The following is a 23119-nucleotide window of genomic DNA, read 5'->3' on the forward strand; positions in this document are numbered from 1 at the left end:
TCGGTAACGAATGCATTATTAAATAGAACTTTATCACTTTGTTTAATGCTATGCAGATGTTTAAAGGCAGAAGCATTACAAAAATAAATAGACTAATGGCACTTCATTGCGTGAACTGTTATTATGCCTAATTGGCATGATTACAACTTCAAACCATGCTTTGCAAACTTATCCACCACAAAACAGTGCTATGAACACATTGATCTTTGTATTGCTGTGAGGCACAGCTTTCAAAGGAATATACAATACAACATTGCAATACACAGTAAAATATATATACAGTATAGGCATCATCCCCCCCCCCCCCTCAATTCTATACTTAACATCTTTAATTTCTCTGTTCACTGCTTTCACTGTTTGCAACATTGTGCTGTTTTATTCCATTGTTTTAGGGATTAAAAAAACTTGGAGTGAAGGAAAACAAAGATTAACACTTAAAACTAAAACAGCTTGAAGACACTGACAATGGACAAATAAAACGTTAATTCTGGCAGAAATTCAACAGGGAGAGTTTAACATCTTCATGTTGTCGTCCACCAGCATCTCATAGTCCATGGCCATTATGCAATCCTTTTGTGTTCCCCATTGTAATTTAGTGATAGCAGTAACTTTGACCTACTTCAGAAACTTTGGCTGCAAAGGTGTGTCTGCTGCCTTCCTTGTTGGTATAAATCGGTAATTTGCTAGCAGTGCCTGTCAGTCATCGGTCAGTGACAAGGAACAGCCAGTGGCAATCCAGTGTCTCTCCTCTGATGATGTCAAGTTGGAGTTTGACCTTTGATCTAGCACAAAGACCATAAGGGGAATTGCTCACTGACAGGACACAGAGATTCTCCAGTTGTGCTCCTTGTTTTACCCTAAGAACTTTTTGTGACAGCTATTTGACAATATTCAGATGACCAATGGAACCTTACTTGGATTCGGTAAGTGTTATTTCATTGCTTTTTGTACTAGATGGTTTCATCTTAAAGTATACTATCTAAAATACCTAGCCTTATCGGGGTGAGGTAACTCAACACTAAAACAAAGTTCAACAAGATGTTCTTACTGTAGGCCTATATGTTCTCCGTTCTCTGCTATCAGTCATATGTAAGATGGTAATCATGATGGAAGGAATGGAAAGGAAAAAAGAAAAGGAGTATTGACAAAGAGTAAATGGGCTTTGCCATGTTTTCTGTGTGAATTTGCTTATTTGTTAAGTGGACACAGTTATTGTGACGAAGACCATAGCCCTTCTATTTGAATGTTTGGCTTATGCTCAGAAACCACCATTCGAGTGTTTGAGCTGATTTGAGGTGTTGGCCATTGTGTGTAGTGATTGTATGATGTAATGGCATATTCTCATTTGGACACTAAAATTTGTAATGTCAGGCCTTTGGTCTTTGATCAAACAAAACTTTTTATGTTGCATCTAAAAAATATATATTTGATGGCTCATTTGAACTCACTTTTAACCTTTGGTGTTGCCTCCCTGAAAATGAAGCATTTTCAATTTGAATTATTTGTGAGTGGTGAAGTACAGATAAAAGCAGTTTCAATGAGCATAATCACATGGACTTAAAGATGCACACTTAGTACTCTGTTCTTTCAGACTTGTGAGAACATTGACCTGTTGGATTTGCTGTTTGATAAAAATGACGGGATCCTCCGCCACGAGAGGATAGATCGCAGCTCCCAGCCCTGGCCCTCGGTGGAGCCTATTGTGAGTATCTGCTTCTGCCTCCTCTCCCCTGCCCACACTCATGTAACCCTATGGTTCTGTTCAGTTATTCACTTATACTTATTATTTGTATATGCTGCTTTTGTATCGCTCATTGTACCCCCAATTGCTCTTGAATACTTGTCACTTTGACATTGCTGCGTAATGTGTTTAGTTTTCATTGTACAGAAAACTGTACAATGACAGTAAAAGATTTGTGTATTGAGTAATGATGTGTCGTCATCTGACCTTGGTGTTGTGTCTGGGCAAGTCTGAACAGCAATTGATGCAACCACAGTCCAACGAGGACTTCCTGAGTGCTCTCTTGAGCGGGGTTGACCCCCCCTCCTCCACCTCGGGATCACCCCAGTGGTCCCCCTCTCGCAGCGACAGTGGCATCAGTGACGACCTCGTCTCGGATCACATGGACAGCCCCATGGCCCCCCACAGCCCCCCCGTCGACAGCCAGTTCATCTACCCCTCACCGCAGGCTAGCAACACCCTGGACCACACAGAGGCAGAGCTGCCCATTGACATGAGTGAGTCGTGGATGGACCGCATTATTTTAACAGGGAAACCACGCAAAATATGAGCACATAGTAACACACTATAGCCCTTACACACATCCATACACACATGGTTCATGCATTATGCAAGAACAAATTTGCATACAAAATACACATTAACATAACTACAACCAGAACCAGCATCACTGCACACATTTACATTCATCTGTTGCTTGACATCTTGCCTGAAGTCCTCGGATGTCAAACCTGTCCCCACTACCATACTATAGATACAGGACACAGTACATTAGATAGAGATTAGATTAGATAAAACTTTATTGTCTGTTACACATTAAACAGAAAATTGTCTATGTTCTGAATCAAACACTCTTCCCAGTAAAAGAAATACAGTGTTCATTAAGCAGTATTTGAGTTGATTTAACACCTTCTAGAGTGTTGTCCCAGAGTACTCTCTCAGTGTTGAATTAACACTATGCTTTACTGTGCTGTGCTGTGCCTCCCCACAGATGGCTGGGAGGCCGGCATGCTGCAGGTCAGGCCAGAGGAGATGCTCTACAGGCCCCTGGAGCAGAGGAGCCAGCTGCCCTCTGCTTTCCCCCTGACCGTCAAGGATCTGCTCCTCTCCTCCACCAAGACTGACACTGTGAGCACACGCTTTGCTTTGCTTAGCTTTGGTTTGCTTTGGTTCGCTTTCACTGTGTATTCTTAGATAAATGGATCTTGAGGGCGAGATATTGAACCACACTTACTAGGGCTTCGGTCCGGGGAAAAATTGAACCTTTTTCATCCAAAAGCTGCTATTTCATGCTTGTGAAGGTTTTATTTGAACTTCAATAAACATTCTGATGCTGGCCGTTTAGTATACAGTAAATGCTTGGGCTGTCATTATGTGCCCTTATATTAGTCGTTTGTAGTTCATGAGGATGCTATATAAATCTATAGAGGTTCAAGTCAGGTAAGTATTTAGCCTTTTCCATCAAAAAGGTGGTATGTCTAGAGATTCTTTAAGTATATATTATCCAGTCTCTCTGGTATTTCTAGCACCTTTCTAATGGTGACCATTCAGTCTACAGTGTTCATCTGTTGCTCTATGCCCTTGCTGATATGTAGAGGTCACTCACAGACAAGGAAAAAAATATGACCAAGTGACAGATCATGTGTCCCTCTGAGTGCTGGCTAACATATGAAATGTTTCACTCGAGGCACATTGACAGAATATTTTAAAGTGACTTGAGTTCTCGGTGCATTGATATTCTGGTTATGTTGTCAGCTCCCACAGGCCTCCCAACACTCCGTCCAAGATCTGATCCTGAATGAGGATGAGAGAAAACTGCTGGCCAAGGAGGGGATGGTGCTACCTACCCAGCTGCCCCTCACCAAGGTACATTCAAAGTGGTGCTGAATATGGATAAAGGAGAAAGTCATCACCGGAGCGTCTTCAGATGTGGATATTTTTACTGTTTTAGTGAGTAAGTGCCAAGACTAAGGTTTAGATTTTCTCACGTCTTCTGCAGAGTGAATATGGCAAACCTGGATAGGTGGTGCTTAAAAAAAACTTTCCAAGGAAACCTGACAGTTGTGTGAGGGGGCGGTGACCTGAATCACCTAAGGGTGCCAATGACATAGGCTGCAATCCAAAAACAGAAAAGTCTAAGATAAATAGAGCCAAGCAAAAAAGAGGAAAAAAGAAAGAAAAATATATATACAATATATACTGTATATATACAGTATTTTCTATACACCAGAACCTTAAAGAGGCAGAGCATGGGAGCCAATGTAGTGTCTGGCCATGGTGTATATTACATTCTCAGGGCGTATGGTCATTTTGTGTTCTGAGATTCTGATTTGAAATTGACGAATTGTCTGACCAATGTTTACCAAACTGCAGGAGCATTTTAATAGGTAAAGAGCGGATGTAATAAATTACAGTGGTACTGTACTTGCCCCATGAAACAGTAAAATATCCACATCTGAAGATGCTGCGGTGACTTTCTTCTTTATCTGCATTTACTAGTCCTTTTCCATGACATACCAGATTGTGAAGAGCAGGAGCGTGGAGGATATCTTTCTCCTCTCTACGTGGTGCTGAACATATTCATTCACTTTGGTATTGAGATGTGTTTCATATTGAGATGTGTGTGTGTGTGTGTTTTTTGTTTCCATTGTCTGCATCTCGTTTCTGGGGCTTGTATACTTTGCCTGTCAGTATGAGGAGAAAATTCTGAAGAAAATCAGGAGGAAGATTCGCAACAAGCAGTCTGCCCAGGAGAGCAGGAAGAAGAAAAAGGAATATATCGACGGGCTGGAAAGCAGGTGGGTATATACAGTACTGACTGCTGGGCTAATTGACTGTCTTATTCCAGAGGAAGTCTGACAACAGGAGAATAGTCTAGGGGTTCATTTTAAATAGGCAGTTTTTTGTTTGTTTTTTTACCTCAAACCTGGGTATATATGACATAATTAGATTAGGAATTGCTACACCTTTTCCGAGTGGTTTAACTAACTAAAAGGAAATACAAAGAATTCCCCAGTGTAAAATGGGAAAAAAGTATGTACAGTATGGCTGGCTGAATTTAATGAATGGAGTGTCAGAGTTCAATGAAGAGAACATTTTTATTTTTTTTATTTTCTGCAAAACACAGAATGGCAGCTTGCTCAGCGCAGAACCAGGAGCTGCAGAGGAAGGTCTTTCGGCTGGAGAAGTGCAACATGTGAGGGAATTGTTTATCGTTTTTTATTCCTCTGAGGTCTGCTTTTAAGAGCCTCCTCCGAAAACCGGAAAGTCTTTTGATCCTCCCTGCTTACAGCGTCTCTCTCTCTCTCTCTCTCTCTCTCTCTCTCTCTCTCTCTCTCTCTCTCTCTCTCTCTCTCTCTCTCTCTCTCTCTCTCTCTCTCTCTCTCTCTCTCTCTCTCTCTCTCTCTCTCTCTCTCTCTCTCTCTCTCTCTCTCTCTCTCTCCCAGGTCTCTGATGGAGCAGCTCAGGAGACTGCAGGCCATGGTTATGAATGGATCTAATAAAACGGCACAGACAGGCACATGTGTGCTGGTGAGCTACTGGACACACACACACACACACACACACACACACACACACACACACACACACACACACACACACACACACACACACACACACGTACGGGCATGCAGTATTCACTTGTGCACACATGCACACACACACACACACACACACACACTCACACACACACACACATACACGTACACACAGTATTCACCTCTGCACGCACGCACACACGCACACACACACACACACACACGCACACACGCACACACACACACACAAACATTACACACATATAGCGATCCCTTGCACAATTGCACACAACGCCTTACTTGCAGGCACACACACACACACATGCACACACACAAAGACAGCAATGCCCTTCACATTTTATCCCATGCCAACAGAACACAATGTATGATTTATGTCTGGATTGAGGGGAAAATCACAAGTGAAACCTTGCAATAAAACCACAGCAAAAAGCTGTGTGCAATATCAAAAGTACAACACACCAATCCACAAGAATGATAATAAAGATGTCCTGACGTTGTAACAGCTCATACGCATATGGAGATATCTGCCATACTACATCGGATGCTGTATTTTGTGGACGACAAGCACACTAATGATGACCTGTTTTACACTTGGTATAAACACAAGTCTTGGGTGATTGTATCATAAGAGGCACAGGAGAGGCACATTTACACTCTATTCACGTAACTGTATAGCAACCAAAAAACATGCCGCTGACCGACCGTGACCGCTTGTGTTTAAAAAACAAAAAATCCAACGCGATATTAAAAATGTCTCGTTCATCCAACATCTCGGTCTCGTTCATCCAACATCTCGGCCAGCCAGTTTCAGAGGTCAAATCACCATGGCAGCGAGTGAGCATTTAACAATGGTATCTGATTGCCTAAAGTGAAAAGAAGGTCGAATGTTACCTGTGCTGCCTTGATGATGATTTTCTCTCTCTCTCTCTCTCTCTCTCTCTCTCTCTCTCTCTCTCTCTCTCTCTCTCTCTCTCTCTCTCTCTCTCTCTCTCTCTCTGCGTCTATCTCTGTGTTTTTTTCTGCTCTCTCCATCTCCCAGGTGCTCCTTCTCTCGTTCTCTCTCATCTTGTTCCCCAGCCTGAAGCCGTTCTCTGACAGCAAGGTCAGGATGGAGGGAGACTTCAGTCCAGTTAGGGGTAAGTCATTTGGGGAGCTCCTTCCATGCTGTATGTACACATGGGGTGCATTTCAATTTGCAACCTTGCGTCCTCCACGTGTGCTTGTGGCCTCACGTTTTGCCGATGTCCCGCGTCCGTGGAGAAAACAATAAGTTTCCCCGCTGTCAGCCTAGCCACAACAATTTTTGGGGGACTATTCTTCATTCACCATCCAGTTTGCAAATGAGAAAATGACTTTACAGTTGAGTTTTTGCGAGATATAGAAATAAAATGCAGATGTCATCACGACGTATTACTTCCTGGTATGAGGCCAAAAGCACAAGTGGAGGACGCAAGGTCGCATATTGGAAGGCACCCATGGACTTAAAATGAGGGATGGTGAGGGCGGCAGTGGTGCTGAGTGCTGACCCACCCGTACCAAACACAGGCAGTTGCCCATCACAGGGACCCAGGTTTGAGTCCGACCCAGTCCCACCCAGTCTCTCTCTCTCTCTCTCTCTCTCTCTCTCTCTCTCTCTCTCTCTCTCTCTCTCTCTCTCTCTCTCTCTCTCTCTCTCTCTCTTATGTCCTGTCTCCATCCTCACCTTCCTGCCCTGTCTCTGTCTCCTGCCTTTTGGGATAAAATCGCCCAAACGATATTTAATATGAGATGGACAGGGGCGAATACAGACAGAGGAGAGGAAAAGGAGAAGCAGAGGTGTCGAAAGTAGAAGTAAAAAAGAAACACAGTTTTCTTCCAACACTAGTAACTTATCTGACTAATGATTAGACCTGTGTACTTGTCTTCTGATCAGCTCATTCTTCGCTGGTTGGATCAATTTTGTGGTGGGCTTTTGCTAGTTTTTCAGTGTTTTTCAGTAATAGCACAGTCGACCTACTTTATTAGGTACAATGGACTAACTTGTGTAACAGCTATGTAATATCATATGCTAGTGTTGTACTTACACCAGGAATTTACTTTTATTTTTACTTTTACTTTCGACGCCTCTGAGGAGAAGGACAGTAGGGGAAGTGGTAAAATGAAAGAGGGTAAAATAATCGAAGAGGAACGGAACGATAGAGTACAGAGACCAAGAGGGAGGGAGGGAAAGCACGTGGAAAAACAGATTAATGGAGGGAGCCTGTCAAGCCGACTCGCCTGCAGAAACATCCGCACCCATGTGGAGATGCCACAAGACACATCTCAGGGTTTCACTCAGGAAAAAAAAGTCTCATACAGGCACACAGGGGCAGGTTGTTTGCATCCTTCAAGTGACATTTTAAGAGCTTTATTTAAAGAACCACGAAGAGCTTTCGAGGTAAACAAGGCTGCATTTCAGCTCAAGTGCACGTTCCTTTTCTATAAACACAATGACGGACTGAAAGAAGAAAATTGAATTTTTGTGTTTTTTGTGTGTGTTTCCTTGGCTACAAGGATTCTAATTACACATTTATGTCCGGCTTTACTGCTCTGGTGCAGCTGATTTTTTTTGACAATGTTCTTTTCTGTCTCACATTGCTTGCGCAGTTCAGTCAAGGTCCTTGCACAACATCGATTCGTCGCGCGTGGTCCACGCGTACAACCGACACTACCCCATGCCAGAGGATCCCACGGCCATGGAGGCCCTCGCTCGGAACAAACAGCTGGACGAGGTGCGGTCCTTTCTTGAGAAGTTCACCCTGGGCGAGAGGCTGGCCGCCGCCGACGACTTTGTGGACGCCATCCCTCGCAACGGAAGTCTCCATGGCCACCACCACCTCCATCACCCCTATCACCACCAGCACGGCGACCCCATTACCGGTCACACCACCACCGTGACCTTGAGGCCTGGGAGAAAGGTGCGCCCACATGCCGATGACATGTGAGGAGGTCACATGGAGAAGGTCCGACCTACTGCAGCTTAATGCGCTTCATGTGGAGAGAATCACGACGAGGACGATGGAGAGAGAGCGGGATGGACGGAGAAATGGAAAGGGAGGGAGGGAGGGATGAAGAGGGAAAGGGAAAGGGAGACGGAGGGATGGATGGAATGTGGAGGGATGACTGGTTACGCAAGGGAGACATGGAAGGGTTGTATCTATTTGCAAGGCTATTTTTGTACTTTTTTTGTTTCACTCTTTATTCCACTAATCCTATTTAAAGGTAAACTTGTCGCCTGTCTGAATTTGAGTTAGTGTTAAATTAGAAGGGGATTACACAATGCTGAGGCATTTTATTCCTTGATGAACAATGTGTTATACATTCAGTAATGCCATTTGTCAAACCAACTAGAGGCCAGATGGAATTACCTGAAGCATTTAAAATGCATGCCAAAAAATAAATTGCTTTGAAAATATATTTGACTAAGTCTAATAAATTACAGTGCATGGTACATTCAACTGTAAAAAAAAATAAATGATGAAATATTTCTAAAGAATATGAGTCAGCAAAGAAAACGTAATAGATTCAACTCTCACAACTAGAAAATATTTTAGTGAGTACTTGAAATGTCTGAGAATGTATTAGAAATGTATAATTTATATGTGCCAAAAATCTAGGAATGGAGTTGCATCAACAGTCCATCTGCATCTACTTTATTTCCTCCCTTGGCAGTTCACTGCAATTGTGGGCGTAACGGGGATATTTGAGGGCAGCATCAGATGCTGACTTGGTGCTGCCTTAATACGCAAAATGCTGTGCGCCACCTCCCCCTCAACAGGGTACCTGAAAACAAAAAATGTATAATTTATATGTGTCTAAAATCTAGGAGTGGAGTTGCATCAACAGTCCCATCTGCATCTCAGCAAACCTCTTCTGAGAGTATTTCCTCTCAGCAGTAGCCTACAACAATTAACAGCACACCACAAAATGTGGATAAACAAGGTTGTTGGACCCACATCCGGTTTCTTAGCCCTAGGGTGTTACAACAGCAGTAAAGCTGCTGACTGGATTGGTGCCGGTCAGTCAAAGCTCGATTCTTTTAATCATCCAGAGAGTTTCCATGTCCACTTGGTCCATCTTTAATCAGCAAAGCCGCTTCCGCACTTTGATTTCTCCTCTCCCACAGGTGCACAGCCCTCAATCCCCCTTGCGTTCCAACTGAGCCGAGCACCTCCTCTTGAGTGACAGTGGCAGGGGGAAGGTGACTGTGTTGCCTGCTGAACTGATGCCTTCATTTAATCTTCAAAATGGAGTCTCTTTTTTTGATGCTCAGGGCTGCCTGAAAATGCTTTTCCACAATTCCACTTGGCTTATTTAAAACGTGAAGTGGTTGAGCAATGAGAAATAGGAATGGTCTCTTGAAAACGTGCTCGGAGGGTTTCTTTGGACTGGTAATTGACTGCGTAACCTTGGGGATCTGTAAATACTTAACTGACCCTGAGCAGTGAAATAATTGTGCGCTTGTTTTCGCTGACTGACAGTCCATGGCCAACCAAATGGCCATCACCTTTTTCATGGTACACATTAATTATGTTTTGTAACGTTAATCGTGTAACATGCATTGATGTTTCACATAATATTATTTCAACAATTTGGATAAAAAGGATAAAATGTATAGACATAAGACACCTGTCAGATTCCATTTTTAAGGACACTTTTTTCAAACATATTTTCAGGATGTTTGGCCTTTCAAGTGAATTCAGTTCAAAGCTTCTTTGGATGTCCACACTACCAGAGCTATGTATTAGGGCTCTGAAAAATGTATCTTTGAACAATCAAAACTTAATTTTGACGTTAGCTAGTATTAGTTGGTGGGCAATCAGGAAAGTACAGGAAAGCCACTCACATTGAATTTGACCCCTGAGGCAGCTGAGAATGACAGGAGGAAGAAGAACCATAATGCCGCCCATCTATGGAAAATCCCACCTGGCGATCCTGATTGCCTCGTTCCTTCAGAAAATTTGAATTTTCATGGTCCTCATGCGTGAGGAAACCACAATGCCCTTACATATACAGTGCCCTCCATAATTATTGGCACCCCTGGTTGAGATGTGTTAAAAGCCTTAAAATAAATTCAGTGTTTATTGCAGAAGAATACTGTCACACTGAAAATGTTAGGAAAATGTAGCCTTCAACTCAAATGAATTGTAGGAAAATAAAAAAAATCCCTGACTAAAAAATAATTATTTTTCATTAAATCACCAGTTCCACAATTATTGGCACCCTTAACAATTCCCAGGAAATAAATATAATTGAAGCATTTTTGTCATTTCTACAGTAGTTTACAAAGTTTACCAGAGTATGTAGGAACATTTAATTAGTAATTCATCACTTCCTGTTTCCCTGGGGTATAAATATGATGTGACACTGAGGCCATTTCTCTTATCCACTCTTAAACATGGGAAAGACAAAGGAACACAGCATACAAGTGAGGCAGATGTGCGCCGACCTTCACAGGTCAGGCAGAGGCTACAAGAAGATTGCCACTCAACTGCAGCTGCCCATATCCACTGTGAGAGGAATAATTAAGAAGTTCAAAACAACTGGAACAGTGGTAAACAAGCCTGGACGAGGACCCAAGTTTATTTTGCCACCACGCACAGTGAGGAGGATGGTAAGAGAAATCAAAAGATCTCCAAGGCTCACTGTTACAGAATTACAACAAATGGTAGCATCCTGGGGTCACAAAGTCTCCAAATCAACCATCAGGCGCTGTCTACACGCCAACAAGCTGTTTGGGAGGCATGCACGGAGAAAACCTTTCCTCACCCACAATCATAAACGCACACGTCTGGAGTTCGCCAAGCGGTATTGGGGCTTCAACTGGGACCGTGTGCTTTGGTCAGATGAGACCAAGATTGAGCTTTTTGGCAACAAACACTCTAAGTGGGTCTGGCGTGCCACGAAAGATGCGCATGCTGAAAAGCACCTCATACCCACTGTGAAGTATGGGGGTGGGTCAGTGATGCTGTGGGGCTGTTTCGCTTCCAAAGGCCCTGGGAAGCTTGTTAGGGTGCATGGCATCATGAATGCTTTGAAATACCAGTACATTTTAAATCAAAATCTGTTGCCCTCTGCCCGAAAGCTGAAGATGGGTCGTCACTGTGTCTTTCAGCAAGACAATGACCCTAAACATATGGCCAATTCTACACAGAAATGGTTCTCCAGACACAAAATCAAGCTCCTCCCATGGCCATCTCAGTCCCCAGACCTCAACCCCATTGAGAACCTGTGGGGCGAGCTGAAGAGGAGAGTACAGAGGAGAGGACCCAGGTCTCTGGATGATTTAGAGAGATTCTGCAAAGAGGAATGGCTGAAGATCCCTCTTTCTGTCTTTTCCCATCTTGTGAAACATTACAGGAGAAGATTAGGTGCTGTTTTGTTGGCAAAAGGGGGTTGTACAAAATATTAACAACAGGGGTGCTAATAATTGTGACACACATTATTTGATGTCAAATAATTATTTCTTTATGTGGGATTTTTTCCCCACTGAATAAATGCACTTGTATTGAAGGTTGGATTTTTCTCTTTTTTTCCATTAAGGTCCCATATTATTTAGAAAAAAATAATAATAATTGGAAGCTAAAAAACACATCTCAACCAGGGGTGCCAATAATAATGGAGGGCACTGTAGTTTAGTGAAACACAGTCAGATGGCATAACTGAGGTTAGTACAAATGTCTCCCACTCTAAGAAAATCTAGAAAAAAAATGTGGTTTGTGGGGAATGCAGAGAGGTCCTAACAAGGTGATTGTTTTCTTGGTTATTGTGTTATTCATGACAAATGTAAAAAAATACAATATATATAGTTTGTATATTGCTTTATGGACAAGTTAGGGTTCTGGATAGGTTTGGTGTAGGTACAGTTTAGCGTTCCTAAATCTGTGTGTGTGTGTGTGTGTGTGTGTGTGTGTGTGTGTGTGTGTGTGTGTGTGTGTGTGTGTGTGTGTGTGTGTGTGTGTGTGTTTGTGTGTCTGTGTCTGTGTCTGTGTGTCTCTCTGTGTGTGAACCATTTCTGCGCATCTCAAAATCACTCTACATCCCTGATTTTTCAACAGCATGTGTCAGTCACCTGAACTGAACTTCTAAATGCATTGCACAGTGTATACAGTGTACACATACTCCATCCATTTCAGAACCTTTCTGTGCTACAGCCTGTCACATCTTATTCCTCTACAGTATGCCTCTGTAAATTACTGCTTGTCAGAGATTCTTGACAGGTCATGCTGGGATGTTGCAGAGTAGACCACATTGCAGCACTCTGTATGTACACTCAAGAGTTGTTAACCCCTTAAGACACGGCTTTATACATTTGTTGTTACCAGCATGGTAATGACCAAGTCGTGGTGCATTCCTAAAGGGCCTGTGTTGTGTCATAGTATTGTAGTGGTAGTTACATTTCAATGATTATTACAGCGTGCCACAGGAGGTACGGCGCGCATTAAGGGGCTACTGACTGCAGAAAGATCAGTCAACATGGGGTTACTGTGCCAAATCGCACTATTAATGCATCCATCCATTTCCAGCTCATTGCCCATGATGAGCCAGGTTGGGATCCAGCCTGGGTCATTTCCGAACCCTACCGCAATCTCTCCCTCCCCCTTTGTTTTCTGTCTGGTCTTCACTGTCCTGTCTAAATATAGACAGACAATGCATAGGACGAGGTGGTGTGCACCTGCCCCTTTGCCCTACTGTACAAAAAATGCCCTTTTTGTCATAACATGGTTTATGTTGAAATTATGATGAAAGGCACTTGACAATAATGCTCAAATATAATGTATAACCTGAGGCAGTTGAAAGTTCCACATGCCCCTCTCCCGCCCTCGAGCACCTGCCCACCAAATCTCTGTGCACGCCACTGAAGATCAGACAAAATAACAAACAGTGCCAGCCTCTGCGCCAGCTTATTGAACACCCCAAAATACTTGCGCCAATGATAATATTGACACAGATAATATGGACACAGTGACAGTGATGTACTATTTAATAGATCGTTTTTCCTTAAATCATAGGGACAACGTGAGTTATCCCAAACATTGATGATTATATTAATGTTGGTTCTTATTTATGGAATATATCTTATTTATGGAGCATATCTTATTTAATCAATTTGGTGGTTATTTAAAGAAAAGATGAAATCTTGTGGAAAAACATTTTGCCATCTTGCCGAATTTTATGGATCTCCCGTCATGGCAGACCACTTCGATTCTCATAGCCTGTCATCAAACCGCCTCCAAATTGTGCGCCATGGCATTTTGAAAAATGGCCACCTCAGTTTATACCACCGAAAGTCGGAAGGTGTGAGACCACAACTATTCGCGCATTGCACCTGACTGTTATTCCCAGAACCTACACTATTTTGGAGACGTCTGTTTCATTGGCAGACCAAATAAGCATAACGAACCGAAAACATTTAAACATTTAAATACTGAAGAGGTGAAGTACAGCGTAAAAACTTTTCTGCAGCGAAGAGATGCCCTCTCTTAAAATTGCATCCTGTGTGGACTCGAGAGAGAGCGCTGCGCGAGCACGGGCGCACTCACTATAAAAGAATGAAGGCGCGCTGTCAGACTCACATGAGCACCGGATATCGCCAGTGCGTACAACGAAGCCGCTCGCTCTCTCCAAAAGCACAAAAGTTTGCAGCAGACTAACATCAGAACGGTACGCTGTGTCTTCTTTATCTACATCTTTTTTTCTTTTTCTTTTTCACTCGCCTCGCCTTACGGGTTGTCTATCCAGACATGACACCGGATCAGTGAGTGAGTATAGTCGCCCGTCGCGTCATGTCAAGAAACGACAGCACCCAAACTCTTGAGCCGGGAGAGTGCGAGGACATGTTGCTGGACAGCGCGTCAGCTATGAACAATTCCGAGGGGACATCACTCCATAACCTGTCTTTGCGCTGCTGGCTTCACCTCCTGGCGATAGAGACCAGCTCAGAACTGCACGGAGACGGCTCCAGCACTGCGGTGCGCGTCATGATCGCTCTGGTCTATTCAGTCGTGTGCGCACTTGGTCTGGTGGGGAATGCTTTAGCCTTGTATTTGTTACACTCACGCTACAGGCAGAAACAATCTTCAATTAACTGCTTTGTCATGGCTTTGGCACTCACTGACCTCCAGTTTGTGCTCACCCTGCCCTTCTGGGCCGTGGACACCGTCCTTGACTTCCGCTGGCCCTTTGGCACAGTCATGTGCAAAATCATCAGCTCCGTCACCACCATGAACATGTACGCCAGCGTCTTCTTCCTCACCGCCATGAGCGTGGCGCGCTTCTACACGGTGGTCTCGTCGCTGAAGATGCACAGCCACCGGACGTCGGCGGCCACGGCCAAGTGGATATGCCTGGGCATCTGGCTGGTCTCCCTGCTGGCCACCCTGCCCCACGCCATCTACTCCACCAGCGCCCAGTTCCCCGGCGAGGAGCTGTGCCTGGTGCGCTTCCCCGAAACGGGCAGCTGGGACCCGCAGCTCCTGCTGGGCCTCTACCAGCTGCAGAAGGTGCTGGTGGGCTTCGTCATCCCGCTGGTCGTCATCACCCTGTGCTACCTGCTGCTGCTGCGCTTCGTGCTGTCGCGGCGCATCAGCGGCGTGTCGGACAGCGAGCAGGGCCGCCACAAGCGGCGCTCCAAGGTCACCAAGTCGGTGGTGATTGTTGTGCTGTCCTTCTTCCTGTGCTGGCTGCCCAACCAGGCGCTGACGCTGTGGAGCGTGCTCATCAAGTTCGACCTGGTGCCCTTCAGCGACGCCTTCTACACGGCGCAGGCCTACGCCTTCCCGCTCACCGTCTGCCTGGCGCACACCAACAGCTGCCTCAACCCCGTGCTCTACTGCCTGGTGCGCCGCGAGTTCCGCGCCGGCCTGAAGGAGATCCTGCTGCGGGCCAAGCCCTCCTTCTGCAGCCTAAGCCGCCTGCTGCCACGTAAGGCCAAGGTGGCCGAGGCCCCTACCGTGCTGGTGCTGGTGCAGATGGAAGTCTGATGGAGGGCCCTCAAGACTAATGGAGGGATGGGGACGGGGTCAGAGGCGATTCTAGGGTAACTTGGGGCCACAAGCACAAACTCAAAAAAGGAACATTTGCAACAAATCACCACTACTATAGTCTGAAGTCTTATCTGTTATTCACCATCTATGGACTTGGGGGCCCCAAGGGATGGGGACGGGGTGGAGTGGCAGCCAAGGGGACAAGGTGGTTGATTAGACTCCTGGTGGGTTTCGAAGGGGATGTACTGTTGGTCGGGATGGTGGTGGAGGAGGAGGGGATGGAGGTGGGGGTCGGGGTTACTGGTTGTGGATCCCATGGGAACGCTAGTTTCTGCTTCCTGGCCTCTCGCTGTAGCACGGTTTGCTATTTTCATATTCCACAATTTATCATCTCATTCATGGCTCGCGCCGGTGCAGTCACTCATCATTTTGTATGCAACGGCAGATCACGTAAGCTCGCATATGGCGGCCTAATGAGGGATGACCTTGGCAAAGTTCAAGACCCCCAAACCCAGGAAGGTGTTTCCTGTTTGCTGATGAAAGGATGGGGGGGGGGGGATTGTCTGATTCCATATGAGAACATGTTCTTAGAAAGCACTAAATTATGCATTTGTTTTTGGGGCCATAGAGAGAGAGAGAGAGAGAGAGAGAGAGAGAGAGAGAGAGAGAGAGAGAGAGAGGTTTAATTTGTCAACAAAGGACATTTTCATCTCATCCCCTACTTGTGGGGCCTCTATTTACAAGTAATGACTGAAAAGAATGCAGCCTCACTTCTGGAGCGTTCGAACAATTTAACGTCCTTTGATTGTCTCTGCTCATCAACACATTTCATTGATGTGGTAATGCAGGCAAAAGAATAATTGTTTAGATTTGCATTAACTGCACTAGAGTGCAATTGTAATTACCCAATCAAAAAATAGGGCAAATGAAAAAATCTTGTTAGAGGCGGCAGCACGCTCTATACCATTGTTGTGTAAGTCACTTTTTTTTTCAATTGTATTATTTATATATATATTTTTACTGGAATTAAATTGCTGTAGAATGCATGCATCGTTGAGCCTTTTCTTTGCTATGCACATATATTCAATGTGCCAGTAGTTCCTTCATCCATAGAGGGAGAGAAAAAAACTGAGTTATGTGTAACAATGTACAGAGATGGGAGTTAAGTGCAAACCTTGCTGGTACGAGGCATGAATGAGCAGTGTGACACGCAAATAACATGATTTGACTATTGCAGATACTCCTGTGACATTCTAGATTAGCTGGTATGTATATACGTAGGTGACATCTACTGTATGTGTAAATATAGCTGCAAGATTTGTATGTTGCTTTATTTTTTCTGTGTGTTGGCATTACATTTGTTCGCAGATTGAAGCAGTCTTGCTGTCAAAGCTTTCAAAAAGTTAGATGGGAAGATTCTAACTATGAATAAATAAATACTGACAAAGTGGAAAGTCAACGGGCATTTTCTTCAGACGACACACTCCCATTCCACCGCACCTCTGCTCCCACACACCCCCCCTCCCAAAGAAAAGAAAAGAACTGAAAAGCAAGTCTGCTTCTTGTCAACAAAACATTATTGAACCAAGTTGTGTTTAGCATTCATGTGGAGCAAACGGCAGGCAACCACTGCCCGCCTACCCCACCCTAATCCATTCATGAAAGAAAACTTACTTTTTTCATTCACTTGGGGGCCACAATCCAAGGTCAGCTTTGCTTACCACTTGCGAAGAGTGCCTGGAGGGACTTTGTTCAAAGGACCCTTAACAATTTGCATAGTGATCATAGAAATACCACAGGTAGCCACGACTCAGTGCATCGCTCAGGAAGATAAGTGTGTGCTCTGTGTGGTTGGCTGCTGATGTATGCCAATGAAGCATCTTAGATGAGATCCCTGTTGACTGCACGGGCTCCCTCAAGTTTCAGAGTCAGACATGCACAGATAATGACATGGGGCTATTGAGGAGGCTATAGCATGTTAGAAATGTATAATATGTTGTTCAAGGTCATCAATGTAGTCAGCTGCTTACGCATCAAGAGCAGCCACGTCATTCAAAATGCCATTGACAGTCCGGATGCTGAATATTGCACATGGACCACACAAGTGTGTTGATGTGTGTCGAAGTTCATGCACATTCTTTTGATATAATTCACAGAAACGTGTAGCATTTCACTCATTATAACAACTGATGTGGGGGATAGTGTCCTTGGAATTCTAATGATAGAATGCTGCAAAACCATACCAAAATAGGTTACTGTGCGATAATTGGGGCATATGGGACTCAATGCACTGTGCATTATAGCTTACAAATGCAGGAAACCCACATACAACAAATTGGTGTGACGCAAGTACAGTATAAGAACAGAAGGTGAAAAGGTTAACTTCTCAAGGCAATTTATTTAGATTGCACTTAAGGCATTATAGACTTGCATCTTTCCATGTGGTGTACGGTATGTGCTGGGCAGACTAAATGAATGCAAACATTATTATCTTCAAAATCACAGTGTTCATGGAAGTTGCAACGTTCTTTGACAAGAAAAATGCTGACGTGATTCCTCTTCACTGAACTTAACAACATACAGTACTTGCAAAACACAATATCTGACCGTCTTAGTCGAAGTATTTGTTGTGAATACATTGTTGTTACACAATGTTGTCATTAAGTAACTGGTTCGGAGTCTTCTGGGCAACTTCTCAGTCGAACTCAAATGACCAATTGACTCCGAACAGCCTTCAACGGTTCAACAACAGGGGAAAAAAATCAATGCTAGCAGCAATGGCATTTCAGCATGCGAACGCAACAGTAGGCCTCAGTGTTTTCAAAGGGACCTCTTTTATTAACCCCTCCCGAGCGGTTAATCGATCCTCACATTCAACCATACAGACTGGCAACAAGGATCTTGGAGAGTCTCCCAGTCGGTGACCTTTCAGGAGGGCTCATCAACTCACAACTGTGAGGATTTGAATAGTTAATAATTTCTCATTAGTGAGAGACTGGGGAGGGACAAACAGGTGTGTGGACCTCAAAGACAATTGACCCCCCAACAGTGTGTATATAAACTATACATAGCATATACATTACTGCACGTACCTATATGTAGGATCACAGGCCAAACAATCATTAGAGATGGAGATTATTCAGTTACATTTCCGGGAGAATTTCAGTACCGCAGAGTAATGCCTCTTTTCCACTGCCGATTTTCTGGTAAGCCTACAGCTCGACACAGCGCGACTCGGTCGCCACGTTTTGCTTTACGATTGAGCTGTGTCGCGCCCATTCGAAACTCAAAAAGTAGCAACCGAGTCACGCTATGTTGAGCTGTAGGCCTACCAGAAAAAAACGGCAGTGGAAAGGAGGCATATGTGTGCTTGAAATCATCACAAGGAAGCCTAGTAGGCAAAATAGGTGTGAATGAACACAAAATTGAGCAGACCTTCTCTCCACCTTGCGACTGCTTTGATATCCCAGCCGGGGTATGCGGTGTAAAACTTAATCTGCAGTGGCCCCGGCCGTCCCTTGCCTAGCACCATTTTGCCGCTGTGATTACTTCTTGAAGTGGGGCAGGGCAAGAGCACTTTCAATATACATGTCACATTTTCTCTCTTCCCGGCGCAGCGGATGACACAGAAATACGTTTGGGTGTCCACAAAGAAATTCAATTTCGCCCTGTTTTGCAGGCTCCAGAGGGTGATGATCTTTTTGATTAGACACAGTAAACCCCATTAATATGGCCTGACTTGTCGTGCATTTCTAATGTCTTCCTAATACCTTCTTATGTTGTTTATCTATGCGCTCTGGCTGCCACAATTAGGGAACTTAACCACTGATCCTGTTTGAGGCTAAGCCCAACCCTTATGTACATATATGCACATTTTCTCAAAGAAGGGAAAAGCTCAACTGACACCGACAAAGCCACATAAGTCATGCTGTGTTAGACAGCACTGTGATTTCTTTTTAATGTTTTAGAGCTTTGTTCTGGTGGTGAGCCCTCTCCCTGAGGTATTGTGCCCAAGCACCAACGTTTCAGGCCTAACAATGAAGCACAACCTGAACGTGCTCACGCTGCAATATCTCACAAGTCCCATTGGGAACTGGCTGTGCAGTTGAGTAACTGCCTTTTTCAAAAGCAAATATGTTTTCATCCTTTTCGGATGTGGCCCCTGGAGGCCATACAAACCTTTGAGAAAGTCTATGTCTGACGTCACAGAGGCTCTGCCCAGTGGTGTTACGTATGCATTTCTGTGAGGATCACACAACACGTTGCAAACATTTTGTCTAAAGTGTAAGTGAAATTCTCTAAGTGCAGTCTTATCCGTGTTTAATTTGTATTCAAAAGGTGTTGTTTGGGACTCTGGGACCTCTGAACAATGATATGGTGGGAAAGAGGTGTCGGTATAGTGATGGTGATGGTAGTGGGGATGTTGAAAGAATATTTTTCCTGAGCCCTAACACTACCACTCTCGTAATGAACACCGTCAGATATTGATCCTCTCCTGTGAGATGGATATTCTAACAGACTCGCGCCTCCTCTGGGTAGGGTCTTTGGTTGTTAGAGCAAGGCGACTCTGGCAACAGCCACATCCCCCCATGGAGCATGGCGCTGCTGCTTTCATGGCCATTTTTGCTAATGGTGGTTTATCTGATCATCACCTGTCCACAACACTTTTTGAATGCGGTTACGTACCGAGTGTTTTTCGGGCCCTGCATGTTTTGCCATGACCTTTCTCAGTAGACTTTGACACAGATAATGATCGTGTTCAGAAGGTGAACCCGTACACATCCTGACATACCTCACCGCGCTCCACCATTGTTATCAGTCACGATGCAATAAGTCACGACCATCATGGAAATGAGACCCAGACAAGGGGTGGCTTGTCCGACATTAGAACAAAGCAAACACGATGCCTTCTGTTGTCTTTCACAGTGTAAATACCATGAACAACTTCGTAATGATGATGGCATCTTTTTTGTGCCACAGCTGTGTGTTTCCACAAAATAGTGTGAAAATCATGCATTTTTCAAAATATAAGCATAGCGCGTAAGCATATTTCAGGGGCTTGGCTGTACAAAGGCAAGACAAAGAAACCTCGAACACTGAAGCATAACACTGAATTGTTTATTGCTTTATTTTGTTTTCATTTTGCATGCAATTGATCCACTTTAAAATGCAAACAACAGGGACCAGTACAAAGCCACACGCTGTCTGATATGATTACTAATAGGCCACAGCCTATGTGATGGGAATTATTGGGCTTCAGCATAAGCCAATGAACTGTATCTAGGCACATCTGCGGTTAGTCAGGGTTTTGGAAGGACATTTTTGTCCTAATAAATAATGAATTTTGAAGTTGTAAATTATTAATCACCCCAAATCCAAATCTCCATATCTGCAGTCCCAGACGGTGCTTTAAATGTTTACACTTTTTATAGTGATGCCAAAAAAAATGACGAGTATTAAAAGTGCATGATGATGAAACAAACCTCACTGAAGGAAAGTCAAAGTCAAACAGAAACATTTCAAAGAACAAAGTACAGTGTATTGCTTCTTTTATTATGACATGGAAAAAATGGCCTTGATTACACAGTAAACACTTACATTTACAGACAACAAAGGATTTTGAAATCATTATAATTCTTCGCCACAGTCTTTTTAGACCACACTTTTTAAAAAATATAACGCAATGAAATGCTTGTGAGATTTTAGCAAGTCATTAACTCGACTGTGAAGATAATGAGGTGGCATCCCTGTCAGTTCACTCTGGAGACGAGACGGCTGCACTAACGTCCCAGATGAAAATATGTCTGGAAACATGCTGACAAAGAGCAGGCCTGGTTACCATCAGAGACGAACGACTGTGTACTCCGAAACTCGGAAATAGCACAAGAGCGAGTGCGAGGTGTCTTTGAATGAAGGCCGATGTTTTTCTGTAATGGCAGGCGGTGATAAATAAAATATGGTCTTGGGTGGATAATATGCATTGCAATGTCACCAGCTGAATATGTGTCTCAGCTATACATGTGGAGAGGATTATTAGCCGGTCTGGTATCTGCAAAACTTTTAATGAATCTACATGATAGTGCAGAGCCAGTCAGCCAGCCAGTCTACATTGAAGGACAAAAAATATCACATATTGTCCTGGTTTCCATTATTCATTTTCATTTAACAAGACACCCTGACCCACTGCATAGCGTCAGACAGGCAGAGATGTCATGCGACCTGCGAAAATCTGTCATGGCTTGGTAAAATAAAACGAGACTTCTCAGTGGTGCAGGAATGGTGTGACGTGAGGACCATTCTTAAGAATTCTCCAGCAGAGATGGTAGAATTAGCCTTCAGCTGCATAGGGTCATCCCTGTCAACCTTGATAAGCTTGCAAAGACTCGTCTCTTCTGGTAGCGCAATGCTATACCCATAAAAACAAAATTAATTATCCATAACCTCTTGAACTCTTGTCATGCATACGTACAGTACTTTACACTCCCTGACTCATCATTTCATCTACTCTGTGGTGCCTGTATTACCTGTATGCTCACTCAGTGTATTGCTTTATTCTGGAGTTACCCACACTTGCATATTGCCGTGTATGTCCCCTTTCATAAATCGGTAACACTTTATTTTAGGGATACATCTATTAGCACGAATACATACATTGTTAATGCCTACATAAGTAACTTGTAAGGCATGTACTAAGCAAATGCTAAGGCCTACTAGGTCCTTACTAAGGTTAAATTGGTAATAAATCCCTTATTGTGCATGAACAAGACATTTGCGAATGCAGGCCTAACAAATGTTTGATTTTGCTTTGTACATGCCTTACAAGTTACTTATACAGGAAGATTGCATGTATTAATGCTAATAGATGTATCCCTCTCTGATGAAGGCCTAGTGCCGAAACGTCAGCACAAAAAAAAAAAAAAAGTGGTGAATTGTGAAGAAGCAGTGTCGCGCTCTTCCTTGAGTTAAATGAAGAATAGATGTATCCCTAAAATAAAGTGTTACCCATGAATCATATAAAAGGGTGAATGTAATGTAATGCAATATTGTGTAATGTAAGGGTCCAGTGACATAAGTTTATTGAAAATCTGTGATTGAATTAAATCCAGACTCTATGTTTAGTTTGCCGTTAAAGGAACTTGTAGTCTTTTGTCAAAACTATGATCACTACCATTGAACTGTCATTTAGTTTTACAGTGTACCACACACACACACACACACACACGCACGCACGCACACACACACACACACACACACACACACACACACACACATTGTTTTCATTGCATTGTGGTGGTAGGCACACAAGTTTGATAAAATATAAAAATAATAGGCTAATAAAATAGGCAGACTAAACTAAACATCTGCCCAGTTAAACGAAAGGTCTGCATGGGTTGAACGTAACGTCCTTAGGTCTTCGACGAAAAATCCTCAGGTACTGCACGAAACGCCCCATGCCTTCTACTAATGGTCCAACGTTTTGTTCGAATGGTCCCCTCTCAACAATTCATTACACGAATCGTCTCGAATTCGGCCTATATATTGCAATATTTATAATGTAGGCCTATTTATTGCAGTGGTCATGTGTGCACATTGTGTTGTGTCTCTGCAGTGCAACAATGTACGTCATCACAGAGTTAGTTGCTGTATCACTACAGACCGATCACTCCTTGATTCTGTAACAACCTCCAGCTCACATTCTTTCCAACACAACACTCTGTGAAGCGTCCTTGGGTGTTTTGAAAGGCGCTATATAAAACGAAAGTATTATTATTATTATTCAAATGGCTGGAGGGTTGAAATGGGCTTGATTATTA

General features: G+C 43.7%; 2 protein-coding genes across 2 annotated transcripts; both read left to right on the plus strand.

Moving 5' to 3' along the window:
• Positions 1–763: 763 nt before the first annotated feature.
• creb3l3a (cAMP responsive element binding protein 3-like 3a) lies at positions 764–8372 on the plus strand. Its single transcript, XM_063201388.1, has 10 exons — positions 764–923; positions 1592–1702; positions 1971–2238; positions 2733–2869; positions 3497–3607; positions 4433–4539; positions 4869–4937; positions 5188–5272; positions 6341–6437; positions 7927–8372. Exons 1-10 carry the CDS (start codon positions 903–905, stop codon positions 8262–8264), a joined length of 1344 nt encoding a protein of 447 aa, XP_063057458.1. The 5' UTR covers positions 764–902; the 3' UTR covers positions 8265–8372.
• Positions 8373–14105: 5733 nt separating this feature from the next.
• Positions 14106–15302, plus strand: rxfp3.2b (relaxin family peptide receptor 3.2b). Its single transcript, XM_063200208.1, has one exon. It carries the CDS (start codon positions 14106–14108, stop codon positions 15300–15302), a length of 1197 nt encoding a protein of 398 aa, XP_063056278.1.
• Positions 15303–23119: the final 7817 nt, after the last annotated feature.

The sequence above is a fragment of the Engraulis encrasicolus genome, chromosome 6 (genome assembly GCF_034702125.1).
Source record: "Engraulis encrasicolus isolate BLACKSEA-1 chromosome 6, IST_EnEncr_1.0, whole genome shotgun sequence".
Lineage (NCBI taxonomy): Eukaryota > Metazoa > Chordata > Actinopteri > Clupeiformes > Engraulidae > Engraulis > Engraulis encrasicolus.

Excerpts from the sequence above, each read along its gene's own strand:
- creb3l3a (XM_063201388.1), top strand. The coding sequence starts at position 903 with ATGGAACCTTACTTGGATTCG. Across the intron at positions 924-1,591 it reads TGGAACCTTACTTGGATTCG|ACTTGTGAGAACATTGACCT; the intron begins GTAAGTGTTATT and ends CTGTTCTTTCAG. Across the intron at positions 2,870-3,496 it reads CCTCCACCAAGACTGACACT|CTCCCACAGGCCTCCCAACA; the intron begins GTGAGCACACGC and ends TTATGTTGTCAG.
- rxfp3.2b (XM_063200208.1), top strand. The coding sequence starts at position 14,106 with ATGTCAAGAAACGACAGCACCCAAACTCTTGAGCCGGGAGAGTGCGAG.